This window comes from Platichthys flesus, chromosome 18, assembly GCF_949316205.1.
Source record: "Platichthys flesus chromosome 18, fPlaFle2.1, whole genome shotgun sequence".
Lineage (NCBI taxonomy): Eukaryota > Metazoa > Chordata > Actinopteri > Pleuronectiformes > Pleuronectidae > Platichthys > Platichthys flesus.
Genome location: NC_084962.1, coordinates 12,682,319 through 12,707,633, shown reverse-complemented (window position 1 = coordinate 12,707,633; position 25,315 = coordinate 12,682,319). Strand labels below are relative to the sequence as shown.

The 25,315-nt window shown below is 41.3% G+C and overlaps 3 protein-coding genes and 1 long non-coding RNA gene across 5 annotated transcripts; 1 reads left to right on the top strand and 3 right to left on the bottom strand.

The window, feature by feature from the left end:
• Positions 1-340: 340 nt before the first annotated feature.
• Positions 341-3,410, bottom strand: LOC133973373 (cathepsin B-like). Its single transcript, XM_062411184.1, has 9 exons — positions 3,288-3,410; positions 3,037-3,122; positions 2,790-2,904; positions 2,240-2,355; positions 2,063-2,148; positions 1,839-1,982; positions 1,635-1,751; positions 595-723; positions 341-460 (listed from the first exon to the last, which is right to left on the bottom strand). Exons 1-9 carry the CDS (start codon positions 3,408-3,410, stop codon positions 384-386), a joined length of 993 nt encoding a protein of 330 aa, XP_062267168.1. The 3' UTR covers positions 341-383.
• Positions 3,411-4,094: 684 nt separating this feature from the next.
• On the bottom strand, positions 4,095-11,659 carry fdft1 (farnesyl-diphosphate farnesyltransferase 1). Of its 2 annotated transcripts, XM_062411180.1 has the most exons (8): positions 11,373-11,659; positions 9,173-9,270; positions 7,750-7,933; positions 7,520-7,648; positions 6,860-7,051; positions 6,518-6,694; positions 6,285-6,437; positions 4,095-6,201 (listed from the first exon to the last, which is right to left on the bottom strand). In XM_062411180.1, exons 1-8 carry the CDS (start codon positions 11,469-11,471, stop codon positions 5,974-5,976), a joined length of 1,260 nt encoding a protein of 419 aa, XP_062267164.1. In that variant the 5' UTR covers positions 11,472-11,659; the 3' UTR covers positions 4,095-5,973. The 2 variants fall into 2 exon arrangements, with proteins under 2 accessions (XP_062267164.1, XP_062267163.1); XM_062411179.1 differs by lacking the exon at positions 11,373-11,659 and having other exon boundaries at positions 9,173-9,579.
• On the top strand, positions 9,399-14,037 carry LOC133973374 (uncharacterized). Its single transcript, XR_009924569.1, has 2 exons — positions 9,399-9,538; positions 10,893-14,037. It is a non-coding gene; the product is annotated as an uncharacterized LOC133973374 (long non-coding RNA).
• gata4 (GATA binding protein 4) lies at positions 13,952-23,161 on the bottom strand. The gene is made up of 6 exons (XM_062411183.1): positions 22,416-23,161; positions 17,607-17,773; positions 17,385-17,510; positions 17,159-17,240; positions 16,830-16,993; positions 13,952-16,122 (listed from the first exon to the last, which is right to left on the bottom strand). The coding sequence occupies exons 1-6, from the start codon at positions 22,930-22,932 to the stop codon at positions 15,997-15,999; spliced, it is 1,182 nt and encodes a 393-aa protein (XP_062267167.1). The 5' UTR covers positions 22,933-23,161; the 3' UTR covers positions 13,952-15,996.
• Positions 23,162-25,315: the final 2,154 nt, after the last annotated feature.

The window sequence follows — 25,315 nt, the reverse complement described above, 5'->3', positions numbered from 1 at the left end:
TCATTGCATCTCTGATCTGTTGGGTTGGAAAATCATTTTTAACTTTTTTACAGTCCTTATGTTTCAATTTCCCTGAGCTTCATCTATCAGGAAGTGCTATCTCTGTGCAGCTTTTATAATAACATCCATTATAATGGCCACTACCATGAAGAAACACAGGACCCATAACAACAAATGACATTTTACATATAGGCTCATTTAAAATATCTCACTCATGTCTTTTTTTTAATTTTCTTGAATTTGACTTTATTTCTAACTATTTGGATTACGTTACACTACTATACAACCCATGTGAAAAAAAATGCAATAATAAAAGCACGAGATCAATACAATGGTTTATTTAGAACAACAAGGTCTTCCTAAGTAGCCAGGACTCATTGTATCTAGTTGAGTGGGATTCCTGTCACCACCTCGGACTCAATGCCGCACTCGTCATTTCCTCGCTTGATCTTGAAGAAACCTGAAATCACAAGACACCAAAAAATTTTATTGAGGCCAAAACGTCTCTCTCACCACATTCCCAGATATTTACACATCGACATGTTCTGCACGTGAAAGAATATGTGACAGAGAAAATGTGACATCTTGTCGTACCCTTGTCTCCCCAGTCACTGTTCCAGGAGTTGGCAGCCAGCCAGTAGGGCGTCCCGTCCTCCTGCCCCCAGCCGAGGATCTTGATGGCATGACCACCAAGCATTTCCCCTGTCACATGCTGATACACACCTACAGTAACACAAATAAAACATGCACAAATAAAACATGCATTTTAAGTGGAGTAAAAGTACAATAAAAATGCTTAACGTTTACATCGGAGGATCAGAGGAGTGAGGTTTTTTTCATATCTTAAGGTCCTTTACTGAAAGATCCGGTGTGTAAGATTTAGGTGAAAGGAATCTATTGTCAGAAATTGGATTTAAAATAACCTTAATGATGCTCTTACTAGTTTGTCATTATCTAAATTGTGCAAAGTTTTGTTTTCCTTACACCTGAATGAGCCTTTTTATATTAACATCAAGGGCGGGTTCTCTCCATGGAGGCCGGCATGTTTTTTACAGTAGCCTCGTCTGGACAAACTTAACACCTTTTGAGTTTTTACGACATCAGGAGGCTGCCAAATTAAGAGGTATTGAGGGATATGTAGCTGCCACATCACCACTAGATATCACTATATTCTACACGCTGTACCTTTAAGATGCTCTAAAGAAACTCGGCTCTTAAACTGGGGGTGTGTTCAAATAACAGCATCCAAGATTTGAGAGCCCTCATATAACCAATATATTTTAGGACAAGAAACAATTGAAACCATTAAAAAAGAGAACAAATTGTATGCAAATTCATTTGATCCATTCTATTCCTCCGGGTCAATCCTTTGAATTAAATGATTTAAAAATGAAAATGCCTCTTTGGTAAAAAAACTTCAAACTGAGGCCTTAACCTGTGAAGAGGAGTCAAAGCATCAAGATGGTTATATCCTGAATTTAAGTTTAATTTCTGAGGAAATGCTTCGGAAAAGTCTCAGCATGAGTGCAAAGTATAAGCAAAAGATTTATTATTAATACACAATCCAGGTTCATGTTAACATGTGGGCAGGGTTGAAGTTTGTGTGCGTACATTATATAAAGTATAAGCCTCACCAGTCTTATACAGCAGAAAGTCGGCATACACGGAGAAGGCTGCCTCCACAGGCCCATTGTTGTACAGCTCAGTCATGATCTGCTCCTGTTGGGAGGGGACGCTGTACGTGCGTCTCCCTGAAAAACCAGACACACTCTCTTCAAAGTTGATAATGTTATATAAAATACAGTGTGGGAGACGTATTTTTATTTAAATGTTAATACCAAAGTGTTTGTCTTTCGGGTAGGAGGGTGAGTATCCATCGATGCACATCTCCTGACACTTGGGAGTCTCCTGTTCCCCCTGACATGGAGGACGAGTTCCATTCACATGATGCTCACAGGAAGCGATGGAGTAGGGCCTGCAGCCTTTTAACACACAACACCACAGTCAGTCCCAGTTGAGTCTGTCCGAGCAGCTTTGTAAACCCGTTTTCGTACACACTCACCGACTTTAGAGCCGTACAGGCCTCCTGTCACGAGTCCTGTTTTCCCCCAGAATTCCCAGGCAGCAGAGGGAAAACCACCGAAACAGCTACGACCAACAAAAACACCACATGCGTTGCTCGGTGTTGCTCTGGAAAGACCGTAATTGCACTTTGTTTATTTGCTCCACAGACACTCACCCCATGCCACAATCATCACAGCAGGAAAGCAGATCTTCAGCTGAGATCTCCACAGAGATCTGACCGCTGCTGTGGATACATAACCTGTCGGACATCGCCTCAGCTGCCCCGAAGGCCTGGGAGACATTTAAAAAAGGAACACCTGTATTATTGATGACCTCCTCGTGGCCCCTCTGTGGCCTCTTCTTTGTTATCTCTGCCAAGGAGGTTATATTGTCATTATTTGTATGTCATCAGGATTTGGCAAACACCACGGATCAGATTTCCAAGAGATTTGGTGGCACAAATCCAGAGAAAGGTACAAATCCAGATTTTTTAATTTTTTCCTTTCTTTAACATTGTGAGAGAGACAGGTTTTTTTTTACATTTTCAAAATTTTTCATTCATGGATATTGATGATATAGGACAGTGTCTCTGGGTGTGTGCAATTTGGTGCAGTTTTTGATTGAATTTAAGGCAACTGTTTGAACTTGGGGGAGGTATGCACTTTACAAAATACCAATCTAGTTCTGCATTATCAAATCTTTATATCATAATCCGCCAGTCTCACCCAGCAGGATCCACAGGAGCCCTGGTCTCTGATCTGATGGAGGGTGGGACAGTTGGGCCACTGCTGACGTGGGTCAAAGTTCTCTGGAAGTTGCACGTTTTCAATATTATGAGCCCTGTAAACGAGAGAGGACGAGTCACTGAAGCACTGCAGATAAAGACCAACCTGCTGACTCTCACCTGCTTGGACATGTGAGAAACACACACACACACACACACACACACGGCCTGAGGTAGCACAAACTTACACCTCTGGCAGCTTGGGTCCGTTCAGTATGGTCCCACACAGTCCCTTCACATGGCTGATGTCAGCGTTATGGAAGTTCTGTCCCGCCTGGAGCACAAGAACATTGTTCACATCAAATAACCATCAAGTCTTCTTTTTGATTGAAATCTGCAACTCCTCCATTTCACATAGCCGCTGCAACAGTTGCAGAGGGTCTTCTGAAAAACAGCAAATACCCTGAAGTATACGATCGGACGTTTGCAGTGATCTCACCTTCCACGTGGTGTTGGCTTTGTTAATGAAGTCGACCATCTCAGAGGAGAGGAGGCCGAGGTGAGGCCGGGACCAGGAGACCGAGACAGTCGCCAGCACACAGAGGAGGACGAGTCGATGCATCCTGCAACACAGGCGGTTTTAAAGTCAGCCCCTCGGTGACGACGTGACAGCATGAAGATTTCACAGAATATTTAAAATGATTTTCACTGTGATTCCCTCAAAACTGTTTAATTTAAGTGTATTTAAAATATGAGCAGAGTGGATTTTTTTCAGTTTCAGAGCTACACTTGTCTGGTATTTACACAAGTTCAATATAACTAGAGAATATGAGAGAGTTGCAGGTAATTTATCTGCTGTAATTCTGAAAAGCAAAATATTGCAACACTAACTCTCAACTAAATCTCAACTTTTACCTGTGTTGTTTCTTTCCTCGACTGATGCTCTTCTTCTGTGCAGTTCCTTCTCCTCACTGAACAAATCACCTTTCCTCTTCAGCGTTTTTACTTCTCTCCTTTTTACAAGCCACTCGTTATATAATCACATGTCTGGGTTATGGATTCATCGTCAGTTTAAATCTCATGTGACCGACAATCTGTTTCCAAAGGTTGACATGTTTAATGTGTTTTTTCCCATTGCTGCACACATAGATAGAAATAAAACCACAAAGCAAAGAATCTAGTTATATATGAACTTTGAACCTGCTGCTGTATAATACAAAATATAATTTTACTGTGTAGAGTATATAACATCGAGGTCAGTCCACTAAAATCCACCATCCGCAAATTAGTTTTCTGTACAATCTACTTTCATAATTCCAACTCTTTATTTGTTCAAATATATACAAATCAAAGTTTCACATTACATTGCAATGTTTGTAGCTCTCCTTTGGTTTGGTGCAAGGTTTCTCTGTGCCGGCCTTTCTACTCACCAAAGCTGCTTTAAGGACACTTCAGCTATAGCAGCCTCAATATGCGTTTCTCTCTCACATATCATCAAAGACATTATATCTGTTCAATACAATTCACACCAACAGTCCACATCTGACGAAGCAACCTCAGAATTACACTGTTCTTCTTCTTCCTCCTTTTCTTCCTCCTATTACAAAGGACCTGGAGTAGAACGAACAAAGACAGAAGAGGGTTGGGATGCTACACACATCTATGCAGCACATACACACAGTGCTAATGAGAGAAGTGCACTGCTGTAACAGGTAGAGTTTCTCCTACAGAAACATAAGTGGAATATTAAAGAAGACATATTATGGGTTTTCAGTATTTCCTTTGTCCAGTGTGTTTTTTAGTTTTTTTCTTATGTTTGTTTAAAAGTTAAAAAGTCTTGGTAGAGGAAACTCCTCTCTCTCACCAAAAACACTGAGGCTCCTAAAACACCTCCTCGATAGTCTGAGATTTGCATATTAATGCACACTAGGGCTCTTCCTCTATAATCCCGTTCGAGTTTCTTACTTTATTTACCATTTTTTAAATTCAAATTATATAAATGTTTTTTATACATTTTTCTTATTCTTATCATACACCAGGTATACGGCAACGTGTCTCAGTCTGCTCCTCTGGAGATTCAGGATCACGTCTATTTTCTCCAGGAGCGGTTGCGATGTCTGTATCTCTAGAGAACATCATGGACAGTTGTTTTTTTTCTGGTGCGCACACGCTTTCTCTTTCTCGGAACAAGTGTTAAATAGAATTACATTGCTAAACATAGAGACGGAGCTAGCAGCAGTGGACACGATGCACGCCCTCAAGCCACAGTACATCGGCACGGAGGCTGCAGTGTCAGCTAATTTATAAACAACAAAAAAAAAATCTTATAGTAATTACAGCACTGGAACAGAATTGTATACTATGGAATAATGGAATAGACCTTTTTTAAATATTTGAATTATATTAGAGAAAGTTCATCCGAACAGCCCTGATGAGTCCGATACACCCCATAACAAATCCAGGTAAATCCTACCAGGCGTTTCAGACAGAGGCTATAAAGAGGAGCTGCAGTAATGGACAGTGTGAGGAAAGTTTCCTAAACATTAGAGCATGTAAACCTACTCAAGTAATAACCCTGAATATGAGCATGATATGTCTCCTTTAAGCTCACATTGATTTGACATGAAAAATAGGATTTGAGTTATTAAAATAAAACTTGATGAAGGTTGGTGACTGCATCTTCTAAATCCTAAAATAGGCAGTGTCGTGTTAAGCATATTTAAACATTTCATTCAAAAGAGAAAATAGGAAATATTATATGAAATATTCGCATTTGCTCAATAATTTCAATCAATCCAAACAATGGGTCCAAAATGTTTTAAACTTTTCCAAAAAAAGAGGAAACACATGATCAGCGTAAACTTGAAATGATGATAAAACACCCCTGAATTGTTTCAATGTGCTATTTATGCTGGTGAATATAACCACACAACACTGTGACAATTAATCCAGATGCAGTAGGATGAGGACAAATCACAGTCAAACCTAATGAGACCATCCTGCTACAAGAGCGCCCCCTGCAGTCTACGTGTGTCCATGGTCCTGTGACGGCCATATCAACGAGTTGAAGGTGAGGGAAAAGGTGCGTCAGGGTCCTCGAGTGAGAGGAGAGCCGGACCTCTAGAGTGAGCAGAGGGGGTTTATGAGTCTGTAGCCCCCCCAGGGAAGATAAGGGTGAAGGGGTTTCACTGCCCCTGTATGTTGCCGGGGCCCTGGGCCTGAGCAGCAGTGGTGCTGAGGTACTGCCAGCTGAGGGCGGCCAGCAGCATGGCGGCGGACAGGTACATAGGCGAAAGGTGGTGGGTCCTGGAGGGGAGGGTGGACTGCGACAGCGCGGACTTCTCCCGGATCAGAGCCAGGATGTCTAGAGTCTTGTCTCGTGACGGGTCAGTTAGGGAGACCTTCTGTAAAATCTGCCGAGAGGAGAGAACGTGTGTGAAAATCGGTTTTAGTGGTGAAAAGTTAGCAGAGGATTCAGAAACGGCAACACACCCACCTCCTGGCTGTGCTGGCTGATGATGGTGTGCACAGCTCTCATGTTGGTGGCCTCCATCATGAGGGTGACCGCCTGTCCCTTCCTGATCTTTACCACTCCCTGGAACACCATGGGGTTGTTGTAGCATTTTGATAATGTAGATATCGCCATCACCTGGTCAACAGAGGAATTTTTTTGTCAGTGCCGAGAACTCATAGAACAAAAGCATCTGTGAGTGGCACATCAGTCAATACCTGTGGAATAGCACAGAAATTGAAGACGCTCTGGTTGCGCAGACGCGACAGGTAGGCGATAACATCTGGGACGTGTCGCAGGGCATCGGTGACCAGCAGGTTGAGACAGGACAGAGCCGACTCCAGCTTGTCCGGCTTGGCCAGGTCCTCAAGACGAACAGCAAACTGACTCCAAGCCTGCAAAGGGACACAAGGACCCAGGTTAAAACAAAATCATAAGAGAAAATTTAGAATACTAAAGAAATCAAAGACTCAATCTGCCCAAGACTGTTGTTTGACAACTTAAAAAGGTCACACACATATACAAACACCCTCATATCAGACTAAAGAACAGGCTCCTACCTCTTGTGGCCAGAAGGCTCGTCCCACTTGCGTGTCCTCCAGATAGTCCCGGATGATGTTGGTCTTCTGGAGGAACAGGCCCATGGAGTTGGCCAGCTCGGTGTCCCGCCCCACCTCAGGCTCCTCCAGCTGGGACGCAGAGAAGAGCTGAGACAGGCCAATGCCGACCAGCCCGGCCACATAGTGGCAATACTGCACAGAGGAAAAAACAGTTCTACAGTTATATCATCCACCACAAACAAACTGTCAGAGACGTGTTGTATCTAAATCGGGCTAAAAGGACGCTGCTTTGCACAGTGTGAGGTGTATGGGAAGAATATTATTAATGGAGAATAAATCTGCTAAACAAGTTTGCAAGTATGTAAGCATAGAATCATCATATATGGACTTAAATATTTATAAAAAGGTTTATTAAGACTTTTTCTTTTTAGGTTCATAGTTCTACAACTTACAACAACCTGAAAAAACAAAGATCGTAGTTTAATCAAAGTTTCTTTTGGATCTCTGCTTATTTCTTTCGTCAAGCGCTCTATTAAATGTATTTGCATTTATATTTCCATTTATGTTGGAATAATTCATGGACGTATGGGCTCTGCTCAGCGCCATTCTAGTTATTATTGCTATTTTCCTAACATACAGTTACAAAAGGCTAACTCTCACCAGGTCCCACTCCTTCATGGATCCCACTTTCTTCTCCAGGAATTCGGCCATTCCCACTCCCATACGTTGGCAGATGTCTGAGATGACGTCTCTGTATTCCTGAGCAAGGTTTCTGAATTCCAGTGATATCTGGATTGAGAGGACACAAGAAGATTTTAGTAAAAAAAAACTTGAGTACCAGATGCACCTGCGTACTACCCTTTTATGTGCGACCATGCAGAACCACTGACCGTGGGGAAATCCTCCAGGACCTGCCGATCTTTCTCCTGGCTCTCGGTGAAGCACCACTTGTCCTGGTACAGGAAGGTGTGGAAATTATTCAGCATGGGGACTTTCTTGTCCAGGGGGATGGTCATGTCATCCTCCACTGTGTCCAGCGCTCGCAGCACCAAGTAGAAAATACAAACTGCATGTCTGGATGGCAGAGAGAGGAGGGAGGACACACAGTCAACGTGGAGTTGTGTGTGTGTGTGTGGGAGCTGGCTGAGAAGCTGCCTCGTCACTGATGTACTAAATGACAAAAATAACAGACATGACTCGGGGGTCAAAGCTCAGAGATCAGGTTAACCTAAATGTAGACGATTCCGAGGATATTTAAAGTACACACAAACACACACACTCACTAAAGATGTGTGTTTACAAACAGCTGTCATTTATTTTCTGACAGTTCTGACCTGAAGAGGGAGCCTAAATTAGAAACAGCAGCAGCAGCAGTTATCTGTCTACAACATTATCAGTTTTCTGCAGCAGGTTACAAGAAGGATTTTAATGTAATTTGTTATTAATGTCTTTGTGTTACTGCATGCATGTTTTAGGACTTCAACACTGGCGTCGCCCTCATCGCCAAAAGACTTTGTCTTTATAAATAAATGAAGCCTCCTTCTACAAAAGCTTTTCTTCTAAAACCTTTTACACGGCACATAAATATCATTGGAATGGTACAACGGAGCTGGCATGTATGTGAGGAAGCAAAACTGTTACAAAAAGCAAATATTTCCTGTTTCATTATTGAACTTTTGGGAATTGTTGAATGTTGGTAGATCAGATGAAGCTATTTGAAAACATTGCTGCATAGATTTTCATTTTATAGATCCTAATTAAACGACACAAAGACACATTTCATTGTGGTGACATAGCACCTAAACACAGCTCCATAGATCAGAGATCAGATCTTATCCTGCAACAACAAGCAAACCAACTGAGTGGACACAAGACTGCAGATGTGCATTTGATTTTTTGTCATTTGAATAATACTCAAATAAATGGACCATTCATAACATGCATAGCATTTAGGATATCTGACTCCGCAGTCTGTGGTCGAACTGATAAGTTATCTTTCTACTAAATGTGTTAGAGTTTAGGCCATTGTTAAATCACTCCAGGGAGAAAGGAAACCCTCCACAGGAAATACCATCAGTTTCTTTATGGAAGGTTTCTATGAGGGTAAAGCAGGACACATGCAAAAATATACAACAGATGGATTGATCTCAAGGAAGAGTGCAGCTGATAGTAGTTTCCACTGTAGATCTATTCATCACCACATGTATATTGTGCACGGGAAGCTGCTGCAGCCTACGCACTAGACTAGAGGACACCATGCCTGCAGACACACCCCTCAGGCCCCTCACCTGGACTAACCCCCTGTTTACCCACCTCAGCTCCCCGTCCAGCGCCTGGATCACGGCGGCGAAGCTCCGGCTGGTTTGGTTCAGGTACAGGTAGCAGGTCCGCAGACTGTCGCTCATGGACTCCTGGCAGGAGAGACAAGAGAAGGCGCTGTGTCGGTAAAACCTGGCGGCTCTCACGGCGCTGGAGGGGCGGGCGGCCTCCTGCAGGCCGCGCTCCCCGAGCCTCCAGCCCGGCAGCAGGGACCGTGGAGCGGACCCACCGCAGCCGCGCGGCGCCACCGACAGAGAGCGCTTGAACACTGCAAGGGAGACGGGACACTTGTAGCCAGCTCCGGCCATGGGAGCGAACACAGGCTGCAGCAGCGGCAGCTACCAAACGACTGGGGCCATGGTGAGTTATAAACATGAAGTCCATGCAGAGGACACGGGAGCGTGGCGGGGCGGGGGGGGGGGCGTGCAACTGTTTTTAGGAGGACGTCAGGGTGAAGGAAACAAGCGCTCCACTGATCTACAAACACTGTGTACGTGAAGCGTGTGTGTGCAGAGCGTTTGTAGATCTGATGTTGTGACTACAAGGCTCCTCCTCCCCTTCGACCCAAAACATGTCCGTCACCTTCCTCACTGTTTACTAACCCAGTCCATGTCTGTGTGACACGGATTCACCACAATATTAATGTGACTGCTTTAAACAGAGTTAGATAATAGTTCATAAAGTGTTTTAAAGTGGAAAAGCCAGACCTTAAATAGCACAAGGCCTTGTTATATGTTTTTTAGCTAATGTTTTCTCTCGGGAACAGGGCATAATTAGATAAATAAATAATAGTGATAATAGAAAATTATTGTATTCTGGTTTCCACTAACAAGAAAGTGCATGAATTATAAAAACTGCTATTTACTTCTATCGTTAATATAGAATAAATCATAACAAAACTGTGGAAAGTAATCAGATGTTCTGTAGGCCTGTATCAAAGTGCGTGCTGCAGATACAGGAAGTGTAATGTGCTGACATCTGGTGGCCCACGGTAGGAAAGACAGTAGGACGTAGAGGAGTTGTTATTAAACAAATGAATGATAGTAATAATAAAAAGTATAGATAAGTTTAGGGGAACTTGTGTATTCTTGTTTACTTGTGCGAGGCCTGAAAGTTTGCAAAATCTAGAGCCGGTTTTATCTAATGTTGGTGCTCACAAACTTACAAAATCTGCCTTTAACCACCGATAACAACACAGTGGGAGTGTTAAAATACATATGTGGTTTACACATGTGTCTGAGACAGTGTGTTACTGCCACACTACAACTCAACTGTTATACAACCCAAAGTGACATCTACGTGATAATTTTCCAATATTTTATCTTGAAGTACTATTTGGACATACTATGCTTTTGGCCTTATTGCTCAGCTTTATAAGATTCACTTATACAGTCTGTATGTTATTGACCATGAATAACCACAACCACCCATTCCACCACATAACGGACAGTGTTTGTGTGTGTCTGTGTGTGTGTGTAAGCCAGGGTTTAGATTGTTTAAATGTAATATACAAATAATAATAATAATAACGATAATATCATATACCGTTTATCAGGGTCACTTCCTCTTTCCACTCTACTGTGGTAAGCTTGATCTTATAGTTTTTACGTTTGAGCTTAGTTTGTTATGTGCCTGATACCTTGTTGATCTCTCTCTCTCTCTCCCTCTCCCTCTCCCTCCCTCCCTCCCTCCCTCCATCCATTGATTATCAAAGTAAGAGCCTGGTTAAAACTTGGACACACCAGCAGTGTCTGCAGAGGCCCTGTCTCTCCGCGGGTCACATTGCTGTTTTAAATAGTGAGATTATCCGTCAAACATGCGCAGAGCATTCCCCCCCTCCCAAGCTCATTACGTAACACAAATCCCGAGTCAATGGTCACCTCTGTCTTTGAGAGTGTGAACCAGCACAGGAGTGACACCACAGACCTGATTTGACTTTAAGCCCGGTGATCTGACTCTGTCCCTGGCTGAGGAGCGGAAGTGAGCAGCAGTCGTTGCCAATCCATTGACACTGCAGCCTGAGCTAAGCATGTGCAGATCTGCGGTCAGATGGACTGTGTGGTTCCGGTGTTAATGTCCATGCTGTGCACACCGGGTCATAGCAGCATGTCCCGCATGATCCGTGAGACAAATGCAACCACGCATCTTGTCCCAGCGCGTGCATGTGTACATCATCCATACAGCGTTTACTCACATAATCCAACTTCGGCATGACGGTGGAGCACCCCCCCATCTTGAACTTGAACAGGTTGAACAGCTCCTCCGGGTGACCCAGTGACTTCAGGATGTCCATGATGCTGCGGGTTGTCTCAGGTGTTTCTCTGTCAAGTCGCTGTGTCCATGGACGGAGGAGCTGCAGCGGCAGACACCAGACGAACACACGGTCACAGGAGCTCGTCTGATCGAATGATGCCCCTGATTGGTTGGAAAGTCATGGGCTTAGGCTTCGACGTCCAATGGGCGGCCGTAGCGTCTGGTGTGATGCCCCGCCCCGGCCGACTCTCAACAAACCACGGCCTCTGATTGGTCGGGGATGTTATCTATGAAGGAAACGTACCTGCTCAATGAAATAATATCTCATTATTATTATTATATTATTATATTATGAAAAAAATACATAACGAAGGGCTATCTGCTGGCTGTGTTCACACTGTATGAGATGGTTCATTGGATGTTTTTAAAACGTATGGAGATTTATGATTCTTTACAAGAACAAGTGTTTTAAAGATTGGTCTGTTATTCAGTCAAAGACAACTTTATTGTCAATTCTGAAATATGTGCAGGACAAACAAAGGATTGAAATGCAGATTCTCTCTGATCCCCGGTGTAAACCATAAGTAAACAGAATATATAAGTATGTATTAAGTACATTAATATGTATATATATATGGTCTATTATTATGAATTTACCAAATGCATGGAAACTATAAGTTACACTAACACACATATCCAGGAGTTGTTGAACTTAGGCTACTGGACATGATTGTGTTACAGTTTTTTTCTATATTTACATATTTTTATTGACAGTCCTCCCAAAATATTCTTTGCATGTTTGAACTTCCACATTATTTAACTCATTTTTTCTTTTATGTATATAATCTAAATAGTAAAACTTACATATGTTTAATTTGAGTACATTTCAGATAAGACAACTAACTTTACTAAAAGCATTTCATTCATTTATTTCTACTTACCCCAGCATATCACTGACCTCTTTAAGAGCAGCTTTACAGAAAAGCTCAGTTTCTCAGTTACATAACTATCCTTCATCGTTTCAATAAGTCTCGTACTGTGGGTGATTCTTGCTGTAACCATTATCTTCTTAAAGTTTTCTTACTTGCACATAAAGCTGGTTCGGAAAGCTCAGGAGTAGTGGAGTGTGTACGGAGTGAAGACGCTCATTGGCTTTGTGAGATGCTGGATATTCAAAAGAAGCAAAGAAACCCTCTTCAGGGATGTCACCTACAGCCAAGTGGACTGTATAAATCTGACTAAGAACCATGAGGAATATGTCAAAGCAGCTACAAATAGAGCTGATCTCAATCCTTTGTGTAAAAATCAGAGCTCTGCAGTTAAACGCCTCTTGAAATCTGTGAATCTGAGTTAACCATTGATGGGCATCGTGCAGGAACAGGACTGGAAGAGTTATTTCAAGAAAGTGCACAGCGTTTATGAAAGCAAACCAGAGGACGTGAAAATAGACTTGACACTGAAGCTGAACACCGGGATCAGAGCTGCTCAAGCTCTGCTGTCAGAAAAAAGTGAAGTTTTGACAAACATCTTGAAAGTGGTAAGACGTTCACACTCAATCACACTTTTGGTTTCAGGGTATCCGACTCTTCACCAGTGTAGGAGTGAGATGGTGCAGGACAAATATGCAGAGTTTATCAGGGGGAAGTTGACTGAAGAGTTCAACCGATGTGCTGTCCATCTTCATCAAAGATATGGTAAAGTTCAGAAAATGAGTATTTGCACATCGGGAGGATACAGTTTCCGGAAGAAGAGTTAAAAGGACAAGAGCTGCTCTGTAACTCAACACAAGGAAGTTTGATTCAACCAACCTTTGGAATGCTTGTAATGCAGGATGATTTACAACTAACCTCCACCTCATTCTAATGTTGGTATTATGTTTAAATGTTCATCTATAAATCCACAACAACACACACAACCTGAATTACAATGTTAAACCACATCTTACCAGATCAAATCTAAACAATGAAACAACGACGTGAAACTTGTTTTAGACTTTCAGGTGTGAAAACGCCCTGAGGATGTTTTTCAGTTATGAACTGGGGAAAAATGTGAAAACTGGGTTTGCCTTTCACGCAGCAGGACATTGTTTGGTCCGACTTCTCCAGTCTCGGACCAAAAAAGTTTTGTGTCCATTGCACGCTGGGACTTTTGAGGAAATATTCCCGCTCTATTCTCACAAAAGCTCACTCTGACATTTGCTGGACATTTTTATAAATGGTTGGCAAGAAATGTTCTGGAAAATATCTGGAGCATCGGATTTAAAGAAGGAAAAAGAAACAGAAGTTGTTTTTTTATTTGCACTTTGAAAGTAGTTTGTAAATATCTTTGTTTTAGTGACTTAAAATGGCTTTTGTGTGTAGACGAGAGGCTCAAATCCAGAGGGAAAAGTTTGTTGTATCCGGATCAGTGTGTACAGATTGATACAGCCACTCGAAGAATACTTCTGTGTTTCTCTAAAAGCAGCTAAATGGATATCAGGTAGCGTTAGCACAGACAGAGAAGCACACACACACACACACGTTTGTCTCTCATTGTGTCTTTACTTACAATATATCACAAATGGTGTATTACACAATTATACTGGAGTGGAGTTTGTTTTTTACATACACGCTCATATGCTTATTTAGGTAAATTACAGAATCCCACATTTACACATGTTGCCTCCATGCTTGTCACAGGAAAATTCAAGCAGTGTCGCTATCATACTGTAAACTTCTCCTTCATATAGTTTATCAAACAACCTTGATATATATTATAGATGATTACTAGATGATAATGTGGTTTGAGTTGGCTCTATAATAATAAATAGATGGAGGATTGTTTATCTTGGAAAGTGTTTAGGAGGCTCCTCGTGTGGATGCACTATTGTACTTGTGTCAGCAGAGGGAGCTGTGGGACAGTCCGTCCGCATCATATTTGTCATGTGCATCTTTCATAATAGTTTTTCATTTATCTTTTCATACAGTTGACAATACTGATGTGTGGATTTTTACTTTACATCTAAAGGACAAAGTGAAGCTGATCCAGTCCACCAGGGAGCAGCTCCTATTGCAATGAGTGGGTCATGTGTCTTTTTTCACTGAGGGTCATATTATCACTGGTGTTGAGGAGTGATGGATGTCAAGAGCAGTTCTCTTAGTTTCACTATGTTTGTTTGGCTAAAAAGTCTTAATTAGATTAATTTTAATTAGACGTCACAGTCATTGGAATTAAATATATGTGATTAAACCCGACTGTATAAAATGATCTTTAATAAACCCAATCACACAATGTTTGGCCATGTTTGTGTTTTCTTAATGTGGAGGTAAAAGCTGCTCAGACTTTTGCTGCTGCCCGAATACAACTGAGGTGCTTGAATAAAGTAAAACTTGCATGTAAAAAGCTCCACAGCAACTTGCCTCGCAAAAACAACAAAACAATGCACCAGTTACTTTGGGAAATTACACAAAGTCACATTGAAAATACTGAAAACTGAGGCGTGTGGTTTATTAAAGCAACACTATGTCATTGTTATTGAGCAGCAGCGCCCTCAGCAGCCATGGGCCGTGATTCATTCTGTTGAGCTCCATGTCCGAGCGATAAAGTGGTTTTCATGTAGAGGAAAAACAAAGACTGCGTAGTCCCACCGACCGAGCTGAGACTCAACTGAACAGTGGATATTACCCATGGTCCCCGGCTTCCTGAACAGGAAGCTGTTTCTGTAACAAATGCACCAAACTCTGTTGAGAATTCTGCATATTTTAAATGTTTCTTTGCTGAACATTGAAGATAAACACTGTTTTTTTTTTTTATTACTCCTCTGGAAGGAACTTGCTGGACCTGATTTTGGCAATTGAAGCTTTGACTGGTTCCACACTTCTCATAGAAGATCATAACCCTTCACCAGGGTTGCATAGAGCAAGAACAGATGTTTGGGGTGAGGAGTGGGAATTTAAGTGACAATAATCTCCCTAATCCAAGTAAGTGAACCTTTAAAATCCTTTTGTATGAAATGTTCCATAGTGTTGCATTATGTTAGCAGCACATTAGTTGTGTCCCATCGTGAGACATTGCTACTGAGTTCAGACATCTTTTACAAATGTACTACTCAGGTAAGTTTCTTTTCTTATTTATATGAATGGTCCATGGTGCTAAACTGTAATTCATTACTTTCATTTCTTTGGGAGATTGTCCTCAATATTATCCTCAAAATGAAAAAATTGATTGAAATAAAAATAACTCAGTGAGATAAAGTCTGACCACTACTGTTATTTGTCACTGGCTTATGTCACAGTTTGTGTCACAAACTCGCATTGCGAGAAAACCTTTTGTCTAACAAAGTTGGTGTTTTTTACATATCAAAGTTTGCATTTGGGTTGAATCACAGAGCTGCTCCTTCATAACTGTCAAACTCCATCCCGGCAGACGTCCATCTTTGTAGTGCCCTTCATTTTCCTGTCTCATATCTCTGCCCTGCACAAACAGGCTGGGTGGAATCATCCGCATCCACAGCAGTGGTCCACGTTCCCAGCACTCTTGTCTGTCAGGAGAGTTTAAAGATGAGTTGGTTCTGGGTTGTAGGTCTTCTAAGCCAGGATTAGGCTGCTCCACGGCTCAGCTTTGGATCCAGAGGATCCGCTGTGGCCCCCGGGGGACATCTTGAGAGGAATGGCTCCACCTTGAGCTGCCATGTAAGCCGGCAGTGCGGAAATCTATAGAAAAACAGAAGAAACCGATTAGAAGACCCCATTAACATCCACTTTTCCTTTCCAAGATAGGAAAAGATCAAATTAAATATTGTAGATTTTGTTTTACATAATTCTGTCTAAGCCATGACGTCACCCTTTGGTTTGTGATTGGCCATTTTGTAGCCCTGAGTCCGGCATTTTGTCATATCTGTCAATCACGCGATATCCATGCCCCAGTGCTTATGGGACTGTATCGTCTGTTTGACTCCAGATTGGACCATTAATTACTAAATGATCATCACGCTGTTGGTTTTCTCAATTACTTCTATAGAAACACTTATCTCTGGTGGAGGAGAGCGTGGCCTAGGGGATAGAGCGGGTGTTCTTTGGCAAGATACTGAACCCCCAAATGGCCCCTCATAAATGTTGAGTGTACTAAAAATGTAAGTCGCTTTGGACAAAAGTGTCAGCTAAATGACATGACATGTAATGTAATGGTGCCAGTGGAGTCACCCTCTGCTGGTCATTCAAGAGAACATGGGCTTCACACACTTCCACAATAGTTTCATTTTACATAACCAGAGTCTACGTAACAATAGTTTAACTGTCTCTTCCTGGTCTTTAATGCCATAAGGTCATTATTGGACAGATAAAGCTGATGATGAACTATGCCTCTAGCTATTCTGGCACCTTGTTTCCTAAATATTCTCTGACATCTCTCAGCGTCTCACCTGTGAGTGTGCGCTGTGGTGTGAGAACAAGCTGTGAGCCTCCGGTTCTGTCTTTATCTGACGAGGCTCCTCTGTGCTGCCGCCGCTGCTTAGGCTGATGCTGCCGGTGGCGTGACGGGGAGTGCTGCAAGGTGTGACTTGATTCCCCTCACAGCCTGGAGTCCCTGTGAGGCACAGAGTCGTGGTCATTTCACGTGTATACTCAGAACACACAAGTTGGGCCTTGAGACCTGAAATACACACTCAACCGGTAAGGTCAATAACCGAGGGAATCTAAATGTCTGCAGGGATTTGGACTCCAGGTTTAATTCAAATCCACTGACGCTCACCGGTTTGGGACTTGTTGAGGTTCTTGGGTTTGCGTTTGCGGGTCTGGATCCCCTCTTTCTTCATAGCCAGGGGTCGTGGTACCTGTCGAGACACCAAGGCGAGTAGAGAACTAAGTGAAATGTGATATTAAGTAAAATGAAATCCTGCTAATTTCTGAAGATTTCTTTTATGATGCCTAGGGTCAACTAAGAATTTGTCTAGACTATGTGATCAAATGTCTCTTACCCCGTGGAGTTTCATGTAGAGGCCGCAGGCGTTGCAGACCGGCTCTCCCTCTGCGTTTCGTCTCCACAGGGTGGTGGTGGTGGTGTGACAGTTGGTGCAGGACAGGCCCACCCTTCTTGAGGCAGACTGATTCAGGTAAAGAGAAAGAAGACGGTTATTCATGTGTGACAAAAGAAAATATCTGTGAAGAACGAGCTGATTGTGAGTCCGGCTGTCACGCACCAGTCGTCGCTGGGGTTTGATGAGGGGCCTGTTGATGCCGTTCATCTTGTGGTACAGCCCGCAGGCGTTGCACAGGTAGTGGCCGGTGCCGTCCCGCCTCCAGAGGGGGGTCGACATCGCCCCACAGTTTACGCACTCTCGGCCCTCAGCGAAGTCATCGAACAAATCTGATCAGAGATGACAAGGGAGAAATCAGGTTAGCTGAGGGAAATGTTCCTTTTGGTTCATAGATAATTGACTGAATATCTTCCCAAGCACAGGGGATAAATCTGTCCAGGATTTAAAATCATCTAAACATTGTTTAATTGCCTGTTTTTACACTTGATTTCTGTAAAAAGCATCATAGTATTGTATTTGGCTATTTTATATTGAGCTCCTTTTACTTTATAGCATTGCTGAGCTGACCTTTGCCTGTCATCCCACAGTTTTCATGGTAGCGTTGACCCTGTGTTAACTTACATATGACAAATAAAACGTGAACTATGGAGGTTATGTTTTCACCCCAGTCCGTTGTTCGTGGGTTGGCTTGTGTGATTGTGAACAAGATTAAGCAAAAACTACTTGACGGTTTATCAAGAAAATTGTTGGAAGTTTGCAGTACAGCTCAGGGAAGAACCAATTTTTGGGGGGTGGATCAGAGGGAGGATCAAGGATTTTTTTTGAATCTCAGAGAATAATTCATTGTTATGGATGAAAGAAAAATCAAGCATCTTTACGGGACATAAATCTGGATCCAGTGAATTTACACGTGGTTTCAGAAGGGGACTGTTGGGCCTTGGTGGAAGTCACGCTCCATGGTATTACTTCGCAAACCCTCACTTCATGAAACCAAAGAATTGTATCCCTTATGCTTAGATAAAATTAACTTCCAATTGGGCTTGTGCCACAGACATTCTTTCCATCCTCTTTTTAATAAACAGTCCCTGACAGGCGGGTTATATGGTACAGGGACATCTGTACACCAGCAGGAGGCGCAGGCCCACAGTTACAACAGGCCCACACAACAGCAGCCTGGATTCCCCCCTTATCTCCCAACTCCCCCTGCAGATAAAGAGCAGGCTTGAAATAGAGACGGAGTAGCGCTTCATCGTATTCAAATAGAGACTCTGCGTATGTCACATCTCCTTCTGCCTCAAAGATAAGCACGACAGCTGATGAATGTAGTCGTCACTCTCTCATCTGACACATCAAAAAGTATCTCCACAGAAGTAGAGGGGAAAATACCTCAATTTGCCCAATACATAGCTTGAGAAACTTCAGAAAACCTCAACGTAAAACTCGTAAAAATGTTCATTTGAGTGGCGTCACAATGTGTTTTTAACCACACACTCCACTCTCCATAATTACTCCTCTTCAGAGAGTGTCAACCTGGCCACCATCTGCTCCTCGAATGGTAACCGAACTGATACACAGCCGCACGCAGGCCTCCACCAAGGCCGAGAGCCAAACAAGAGTCTTAGCCTGCCCCACAACAGTGGGGCAGGCTAACCTTGAGCCAGGCAGCAATTGTAGCCAACACAACGCATCAACACGGAGACAATACACAAAGAGAAGATGACCGCAGCGTTCCACATCTATCAGAACAGAGGGTTTTATTTTTTCCGCTGTGCAAATGTCAGGGTGTATCTTCTATCAGATACAGGCCGACTATCAGGGTGCAGTTTAAAAACAGCCACGCTAATGCTTTAGGAGACCAAAGGTGAACATGGAGTGAAAGACTCAATAGAAGAGTCACTGTTTGGATAAGGTTTTTTTTTTTTTATAATCATGACCATTGTGAAGTAAAGAATATGTTTCAGTGACAAAAATTTAAAGATAGTATTTTTTATTCTTTGAGTATATTTCAGGTTGGATTATTGTACTTTTTCCTCCACTACATCTGATGGCTGAGGTCACACATTGTTTGGGATAAGCGTTATTTACAAACATGTCTTTAATATATCACAAATTGCCTAAATTAATAAACCATTTGCTATTATACAAACTATTTAAAACAAACACTATATCAGTATAGGGCTTTTACAATTTAACACCTAGAGAGGCCATTTTCAAGTATCTAAGTTAATTTACTCAAAACTGTACTTAAGTACAAAGGTAATTTATTTGTAGTCTGGTGCATTAAAATCTACATCAGAGGGAAATATTGAAGTACACTTTCTCCACAAATTAATAAAATACTTTTTCACTAAGAATAATATCTTTTTACTCCACTACTTTAGTTTCTTTGCAAATTGAGATTTAACACATGATGAACCTTGAAAATATAATGCGACCTTTTACATTAAACTACTGCTACTACGAGCATAATTTACTCACTATATCAGTAATAATCTAATGATAAAATCTATACTGTCTCTTTTACTGTTGACACCTTTGTTACTAATATCCATATATAATTAAGATATTATATACTATAGCCGCTTTTCTTGAATTCTAGTCTTGTTGACATTTACAATTTAAGACCATTTGTTAGAAAGAATTATATAGAAAAGCTAAACAAAATTTAAAAAATGTGTTCAAGTTTTTAACTAATTTGCTTATAAACCATCGAAGTAGTTGTGATGTTTCTCTGGAAACACAAGATGTACTATAAAATTAAAGCTATTTTCAAAAGCAAGAATTTAAGTTCAATAATCAGGGTAAATAAGAATTAGATTTTTTTATTTAATATTAAATTCAAATAGAATAATGTATTTATCATTCAAATAAAGCCAAGTGATGTTGATGATGATTTCCTTCTGTCATTGACTCAGAGGAAAAATTACATTTCCGTTCTTTTCACCGCCAAAAGAGACTTTCACTTTAAGACTGACTGCCACTGAATGAATCGCTGATGTTTGATTTCATTTGACATTGTTATAAAAACAATGAGATGCAGTCTCTGTCTTTTCCTGCATCAATAAATAGGAGCAATCAGTGAAGAGGCCACACTGTGAGTTCAGCGTGATCCTAATCAGATGAAGAGGTCAGATTGGATCAATGCTCTTTATCTCTAATAGCTGATGTTTCTTCATCAAACAGTTCAAGGGGACGACCTTGTAGATGAGACCGTCAAAGCTGTTCACATAATCAACACAGGGGTCACCCATTAATGGGCAGAGAGTAAGAGCAGCTAATAGCAATGAATGAGGAATTAAACTGATGTAAATTGGATGTAAGTGAAGTGATACTCCATTGGATAAAAACAGTCTTAGAGAAAAGATTGAGGGATTGAAATGGTTGAGGCCTCATCGCCCTGCAGCAGCTGTAGAGAAACTCAGGTCCAACTAACTCCCATTTGATTAGTTATGTAGACGACACAAGATGCAAGTCAAGTATCGGGAAAGGAACTTGACAACCTGAGTCCAATCAATGCATTGTGAAATCGCTGTGATCCAGCAGTGACGTAAAGGATCCATCAGTCAGATCAGGGCTTCGGCTGCAGCCAACTGTTAAATAACATATGTGTATAATATGTAATTTATTGAATCCTCAGTGAAAGAAAGGGCGGCTGATCTAGCCTGATCCACAGGCTCATGACACAGCTCATAAATTACAATCCTCATAAACAGTGCTATCAATTCAGCCTTAGTTAAATATTAATTTCTATCACTTCATTCACTTTGATTCAGAAAAATGTTTATGTTAACTTTGTACACCATTTAAACATTCAACAATACACTTTGATAAACCCGACAGGTTAAATTACTCTAGAACTCCATATCTATATTATCTAATTATAAAATTCCAATTTGACAGATTATCTATTTGATTGATAACATAAACTAATAATGTAGTCCAAACAGAAATTTACATTTTTATGTTTGAACATATTTAAATGTTTTCTTTCATCAGTTGGCTAAGATTATACATTTTCTGGGATTTAATTAAATCAGCTAATTAATGTTAGTTTGAGTTTTTAGAGAAAAATTATCTATTTAGTTAATAAAAGTAATAAATGTTGAATTGTATGCATTGTATTGCTAATTAAAAGTGTGGTTTAGGGTCACAATCAAATTCTAGTTCAGGGTTAAGAACAAGATAGTTTTTATATTTTTTCGATATGAAACACGTAATGAACCCATTTTATACAAAGTGATATTCAGACTTTAATCAGTCTCTGATCCAACACTGTAAATATATATATTTAATAATTATAATATACTATAAATCACAGCCTGAATAACTGTCTTGAATGCGTTATGATGTTAATGAGGGTTTAACGAGTTCAATATAGTAAATAAAAGTCTTCCTCATTCAAATAAAATAAATAAAACGTAAAGATAACATTTTCATTACGAGTCAATCACGTATAATTTGCATTTTTTATCTGACAAAATATAAATCCTACAATTTATCGTGTTATATTGCTTTATTGTTGTATTTTTACCTATTTCAGGATTTTAAGATAATTGCAAAATATTAGTTCACTGTCAAAGCCTCAATCTTTTGGCTAAAAAATTAACATATAATTTCAGCAACAGGCAAACCTTTTTTCTATAATTATTTTCATTCACTGCACTGATGCATGTCAACATTTTGAGATGATTTCTGCAGCAGAACCTGGTTTTTATTTCATAATAATAGTGATTCAAACTTCCGACTCCTTCACGTGTGTTTTCAAAGCCATTGATACATTTTAATTAACTCCTGACAAATCTAAATAGCATAAAAATATTTTCAAGTATTCCTTTCTCGTCTGGAGCCGATAGGTTGACCTTTTCGTATTTTTGCTGGATGTCAGATAAGTTCAAACACATGTTATTGCGGGAAATGCAGAATATTTTCAGAATATTCTCTTGAGAATGCATTTTATTTCCGGTTGCTTACCTATGTTTGGATGCCGTGTTGGAGTAGCACCGGCTTGGAGACCGTGGAGGACCTGGCTATCGAACGGGGACGCCGGCCACGTTCCGCCCATGTTCGGGGTCATGTAGGCCGTGTACGGGCTGTGGTACGACCCGCTGAGGCCCCGGGCGCCGTAGTGCTCCCTGCCGTTCGCGGAGATGTTTAGCGGGCTGGAGTAAGAGGCTGCCACCTCCCGGGCCGCGGCCACCCCGGAGGACATAGGTGGGCTGCTGGAGAAGGTGAAGCGAGAGGACACCGGGGAGTGGTTGTATGAGGGCACCGAGTCCGCGCCTGGCTGCGCCCAGGCGGAGTGGCTCGACACGGGGCTGCTCTGCTGCGACGCACCGGGCGTCTGGAGGTAAGGCAGCGCCGGGATCATGGGGGTGACGACCCGCGTCGTGGGCACATAGACCGGGGAGGTGCCCGCCGAGGCGTTGTGCAGAAATCCGGCCTCATAGGAAGGGGGTCCGTGGTTGGTGGTCATTATGCCCGGGTACATATCCTCTCCTTGAGGCTGCACATCCGTGTGGACAGATGGAGGAATGATGGATGCTTTTACGCACAAAATGACCGAGTGTTAACGCAGAAAATCCACAATCACTTGTGGTCCCTGTTAAAAATCAGATGTGTTGTGGAGTCAAACACAACGTGCAGAAAAAGTAAGAGGAAAGTGAGAGACGAGACATGAGAGAGGAGGAGGAGGAGGAGTGAGTGACTTCACCTTGTGATCAAGATCCAGCTGTTATCATCTCTCTCTCTCTCTCTCTCTCTCTCTCTCTCTCTCTCTCTCTCTCTCTCTCTCCCTGATGTTTGATCATTTCGAGTTTCAGAATCGATTAACCAGATTGGAGTTTATTTTGATTTTAATCCAAATATATGAGGTGGACTTGATTGATGCTGATTGATAAAGAGAAAAGACAAATACTTTCGTATAAACTGGCTACTTATCTAAAAAAATGAATACATTTAAATTTACGAGTACCTCTCTGTTCTTTTCAGTTAGAGGTTGTAAAAGCAGATCCATTTTTATTTCTAAATGATGCTGTTCATTACTTTTTACTAAATTGATAAATATCTGTAAAAAGATACACAAAATAAGTTGGTTCCTGACTCGTCACTGTTTCTTGTGTGTCTTTTGCGATCCCGTTTTGGCCCCTGGTGGTGTTTGAAGTCATAATCTCAAAGAGTTTTAAAAACGTGTCTCCCACTATCTGAGAATAAAACCACTGTTTTATTTTACAAGATAAATTGGATCATGAACGAAAGTTTGATCAAGTGATCAATACATGTTTGACCTATGGATTATAAACACGTGGTCATAAGCTTATCCGTTTTTAAACCCTTTCAAAGTCTCAATAATCGGGGAGAGCCACTTATCTCATCTGATAGAAACAGGCCTGTGTGTGTTGGATAAATATTCTACACATTAATAGATATTTTCGAGGAACACGGCAGTAAAGATAATTCTCTGCATGTTCGGAGATATCAGCTGCAACCTGCAGGATCTGACCAGTCGTTATTACTGGTTTGATTGGTCTTATTTGAAACTTTTTCACCACAGTGTTGTTGTTTTTTCTAGTCGTGACAAAGATGATGAATGGCGCATGGATGCTTGACGCCTTTGGTCGGATTTATTCCTGTCATCAACACCAGTGAAACGTAAACACACGAGGCCATTTCATTGTGCAGCCACTTCCCACTGACAACCTCCCAGTGAATTATGTGACTCTGCACAAGATGCCAATAATGCGTGCGTGTGTGTGTGTGTGTGTGTGTGTGTGTGTGTGTGTGTAATGTAATAACTGTAATATGAATTATAAGCATACAGGACTATTCGGGTTGCTGTGTAATGCTACTGGAATAAAAAAGATGAAACATAAAATACACAAACTTACGAAAGTTTAGCTTTAACTAATAATGCTTTTAGAGTTATATATGTTTCCAATCTCTATAACAAATAACTTTCCCTGTGATTCTGTTCCATCAGTTCATGTCTCTGTATTTTATGCCATTGCAGTCCCCAGCATGTTAGCTTGATCACAGCTATGATTTCCAATGTCTGCTGTGAAAGGGACATATTGAAAACAAAAACTGAAAGATGTTACCAATCAAATAAAATAATAAAACCTGAATAATGTAAGTGTCCCAGAAGAACCACACCCTTTGCGTTCTTTACAACCAATTCAACTCAAGTTGGACAGTTCGCTCTTTGACCCTCCAGGGTCCTGCAGATGCAAATTAATTTCTCTGCGTTTGTTTGTTTGTTTATTTATTAGCAATATTATGGTAAAACTACAGGATAGATTTCCACGAAATTTGGTGGAAGGATGCGATAGAGATCAGGAAAGATCCCGGATGCAGGATTTTTTTTATTTCTAAATTTATTATGCAGTCATCTTGATTAAACAGAGAGCTATATTTAAGAAACCGATATCTATGAGTGTGTGTTATTTGGTGTGGGTGGCAGGGATAGTTTACACGTGGCAATCTATCTATCTATCTATCTATCTATCTATCTATCTATCTATCTATCTAGGCGGTGCAGAAATGGGGAACTGTCATCAATGTGTAACTGCAGGCTGATTACACATCCACCAATAGCCGGCTAATAATATCAGGGCGTAGTGTTGTTCACCTGCGAGGGCGCAAAGTTGGACACCAGTCAGTTATTCACACTTTTATGGCTCCAGTTAATGTATAGAAGGTCAGACGGTGCAGAGGAGATGAATAGAGCAGTATTGGTATATCCGAGAGAATAAAGGGTGGTCAGTTTACACAAATACAGGGAAAAATCAGAGTTTATCCTCTTTTCTGTTATTCTACTGTACAGGTTGTGTTTTGATTTGTGTGTTAGAACATGCCAGGCTGTATCTCTGACAGTG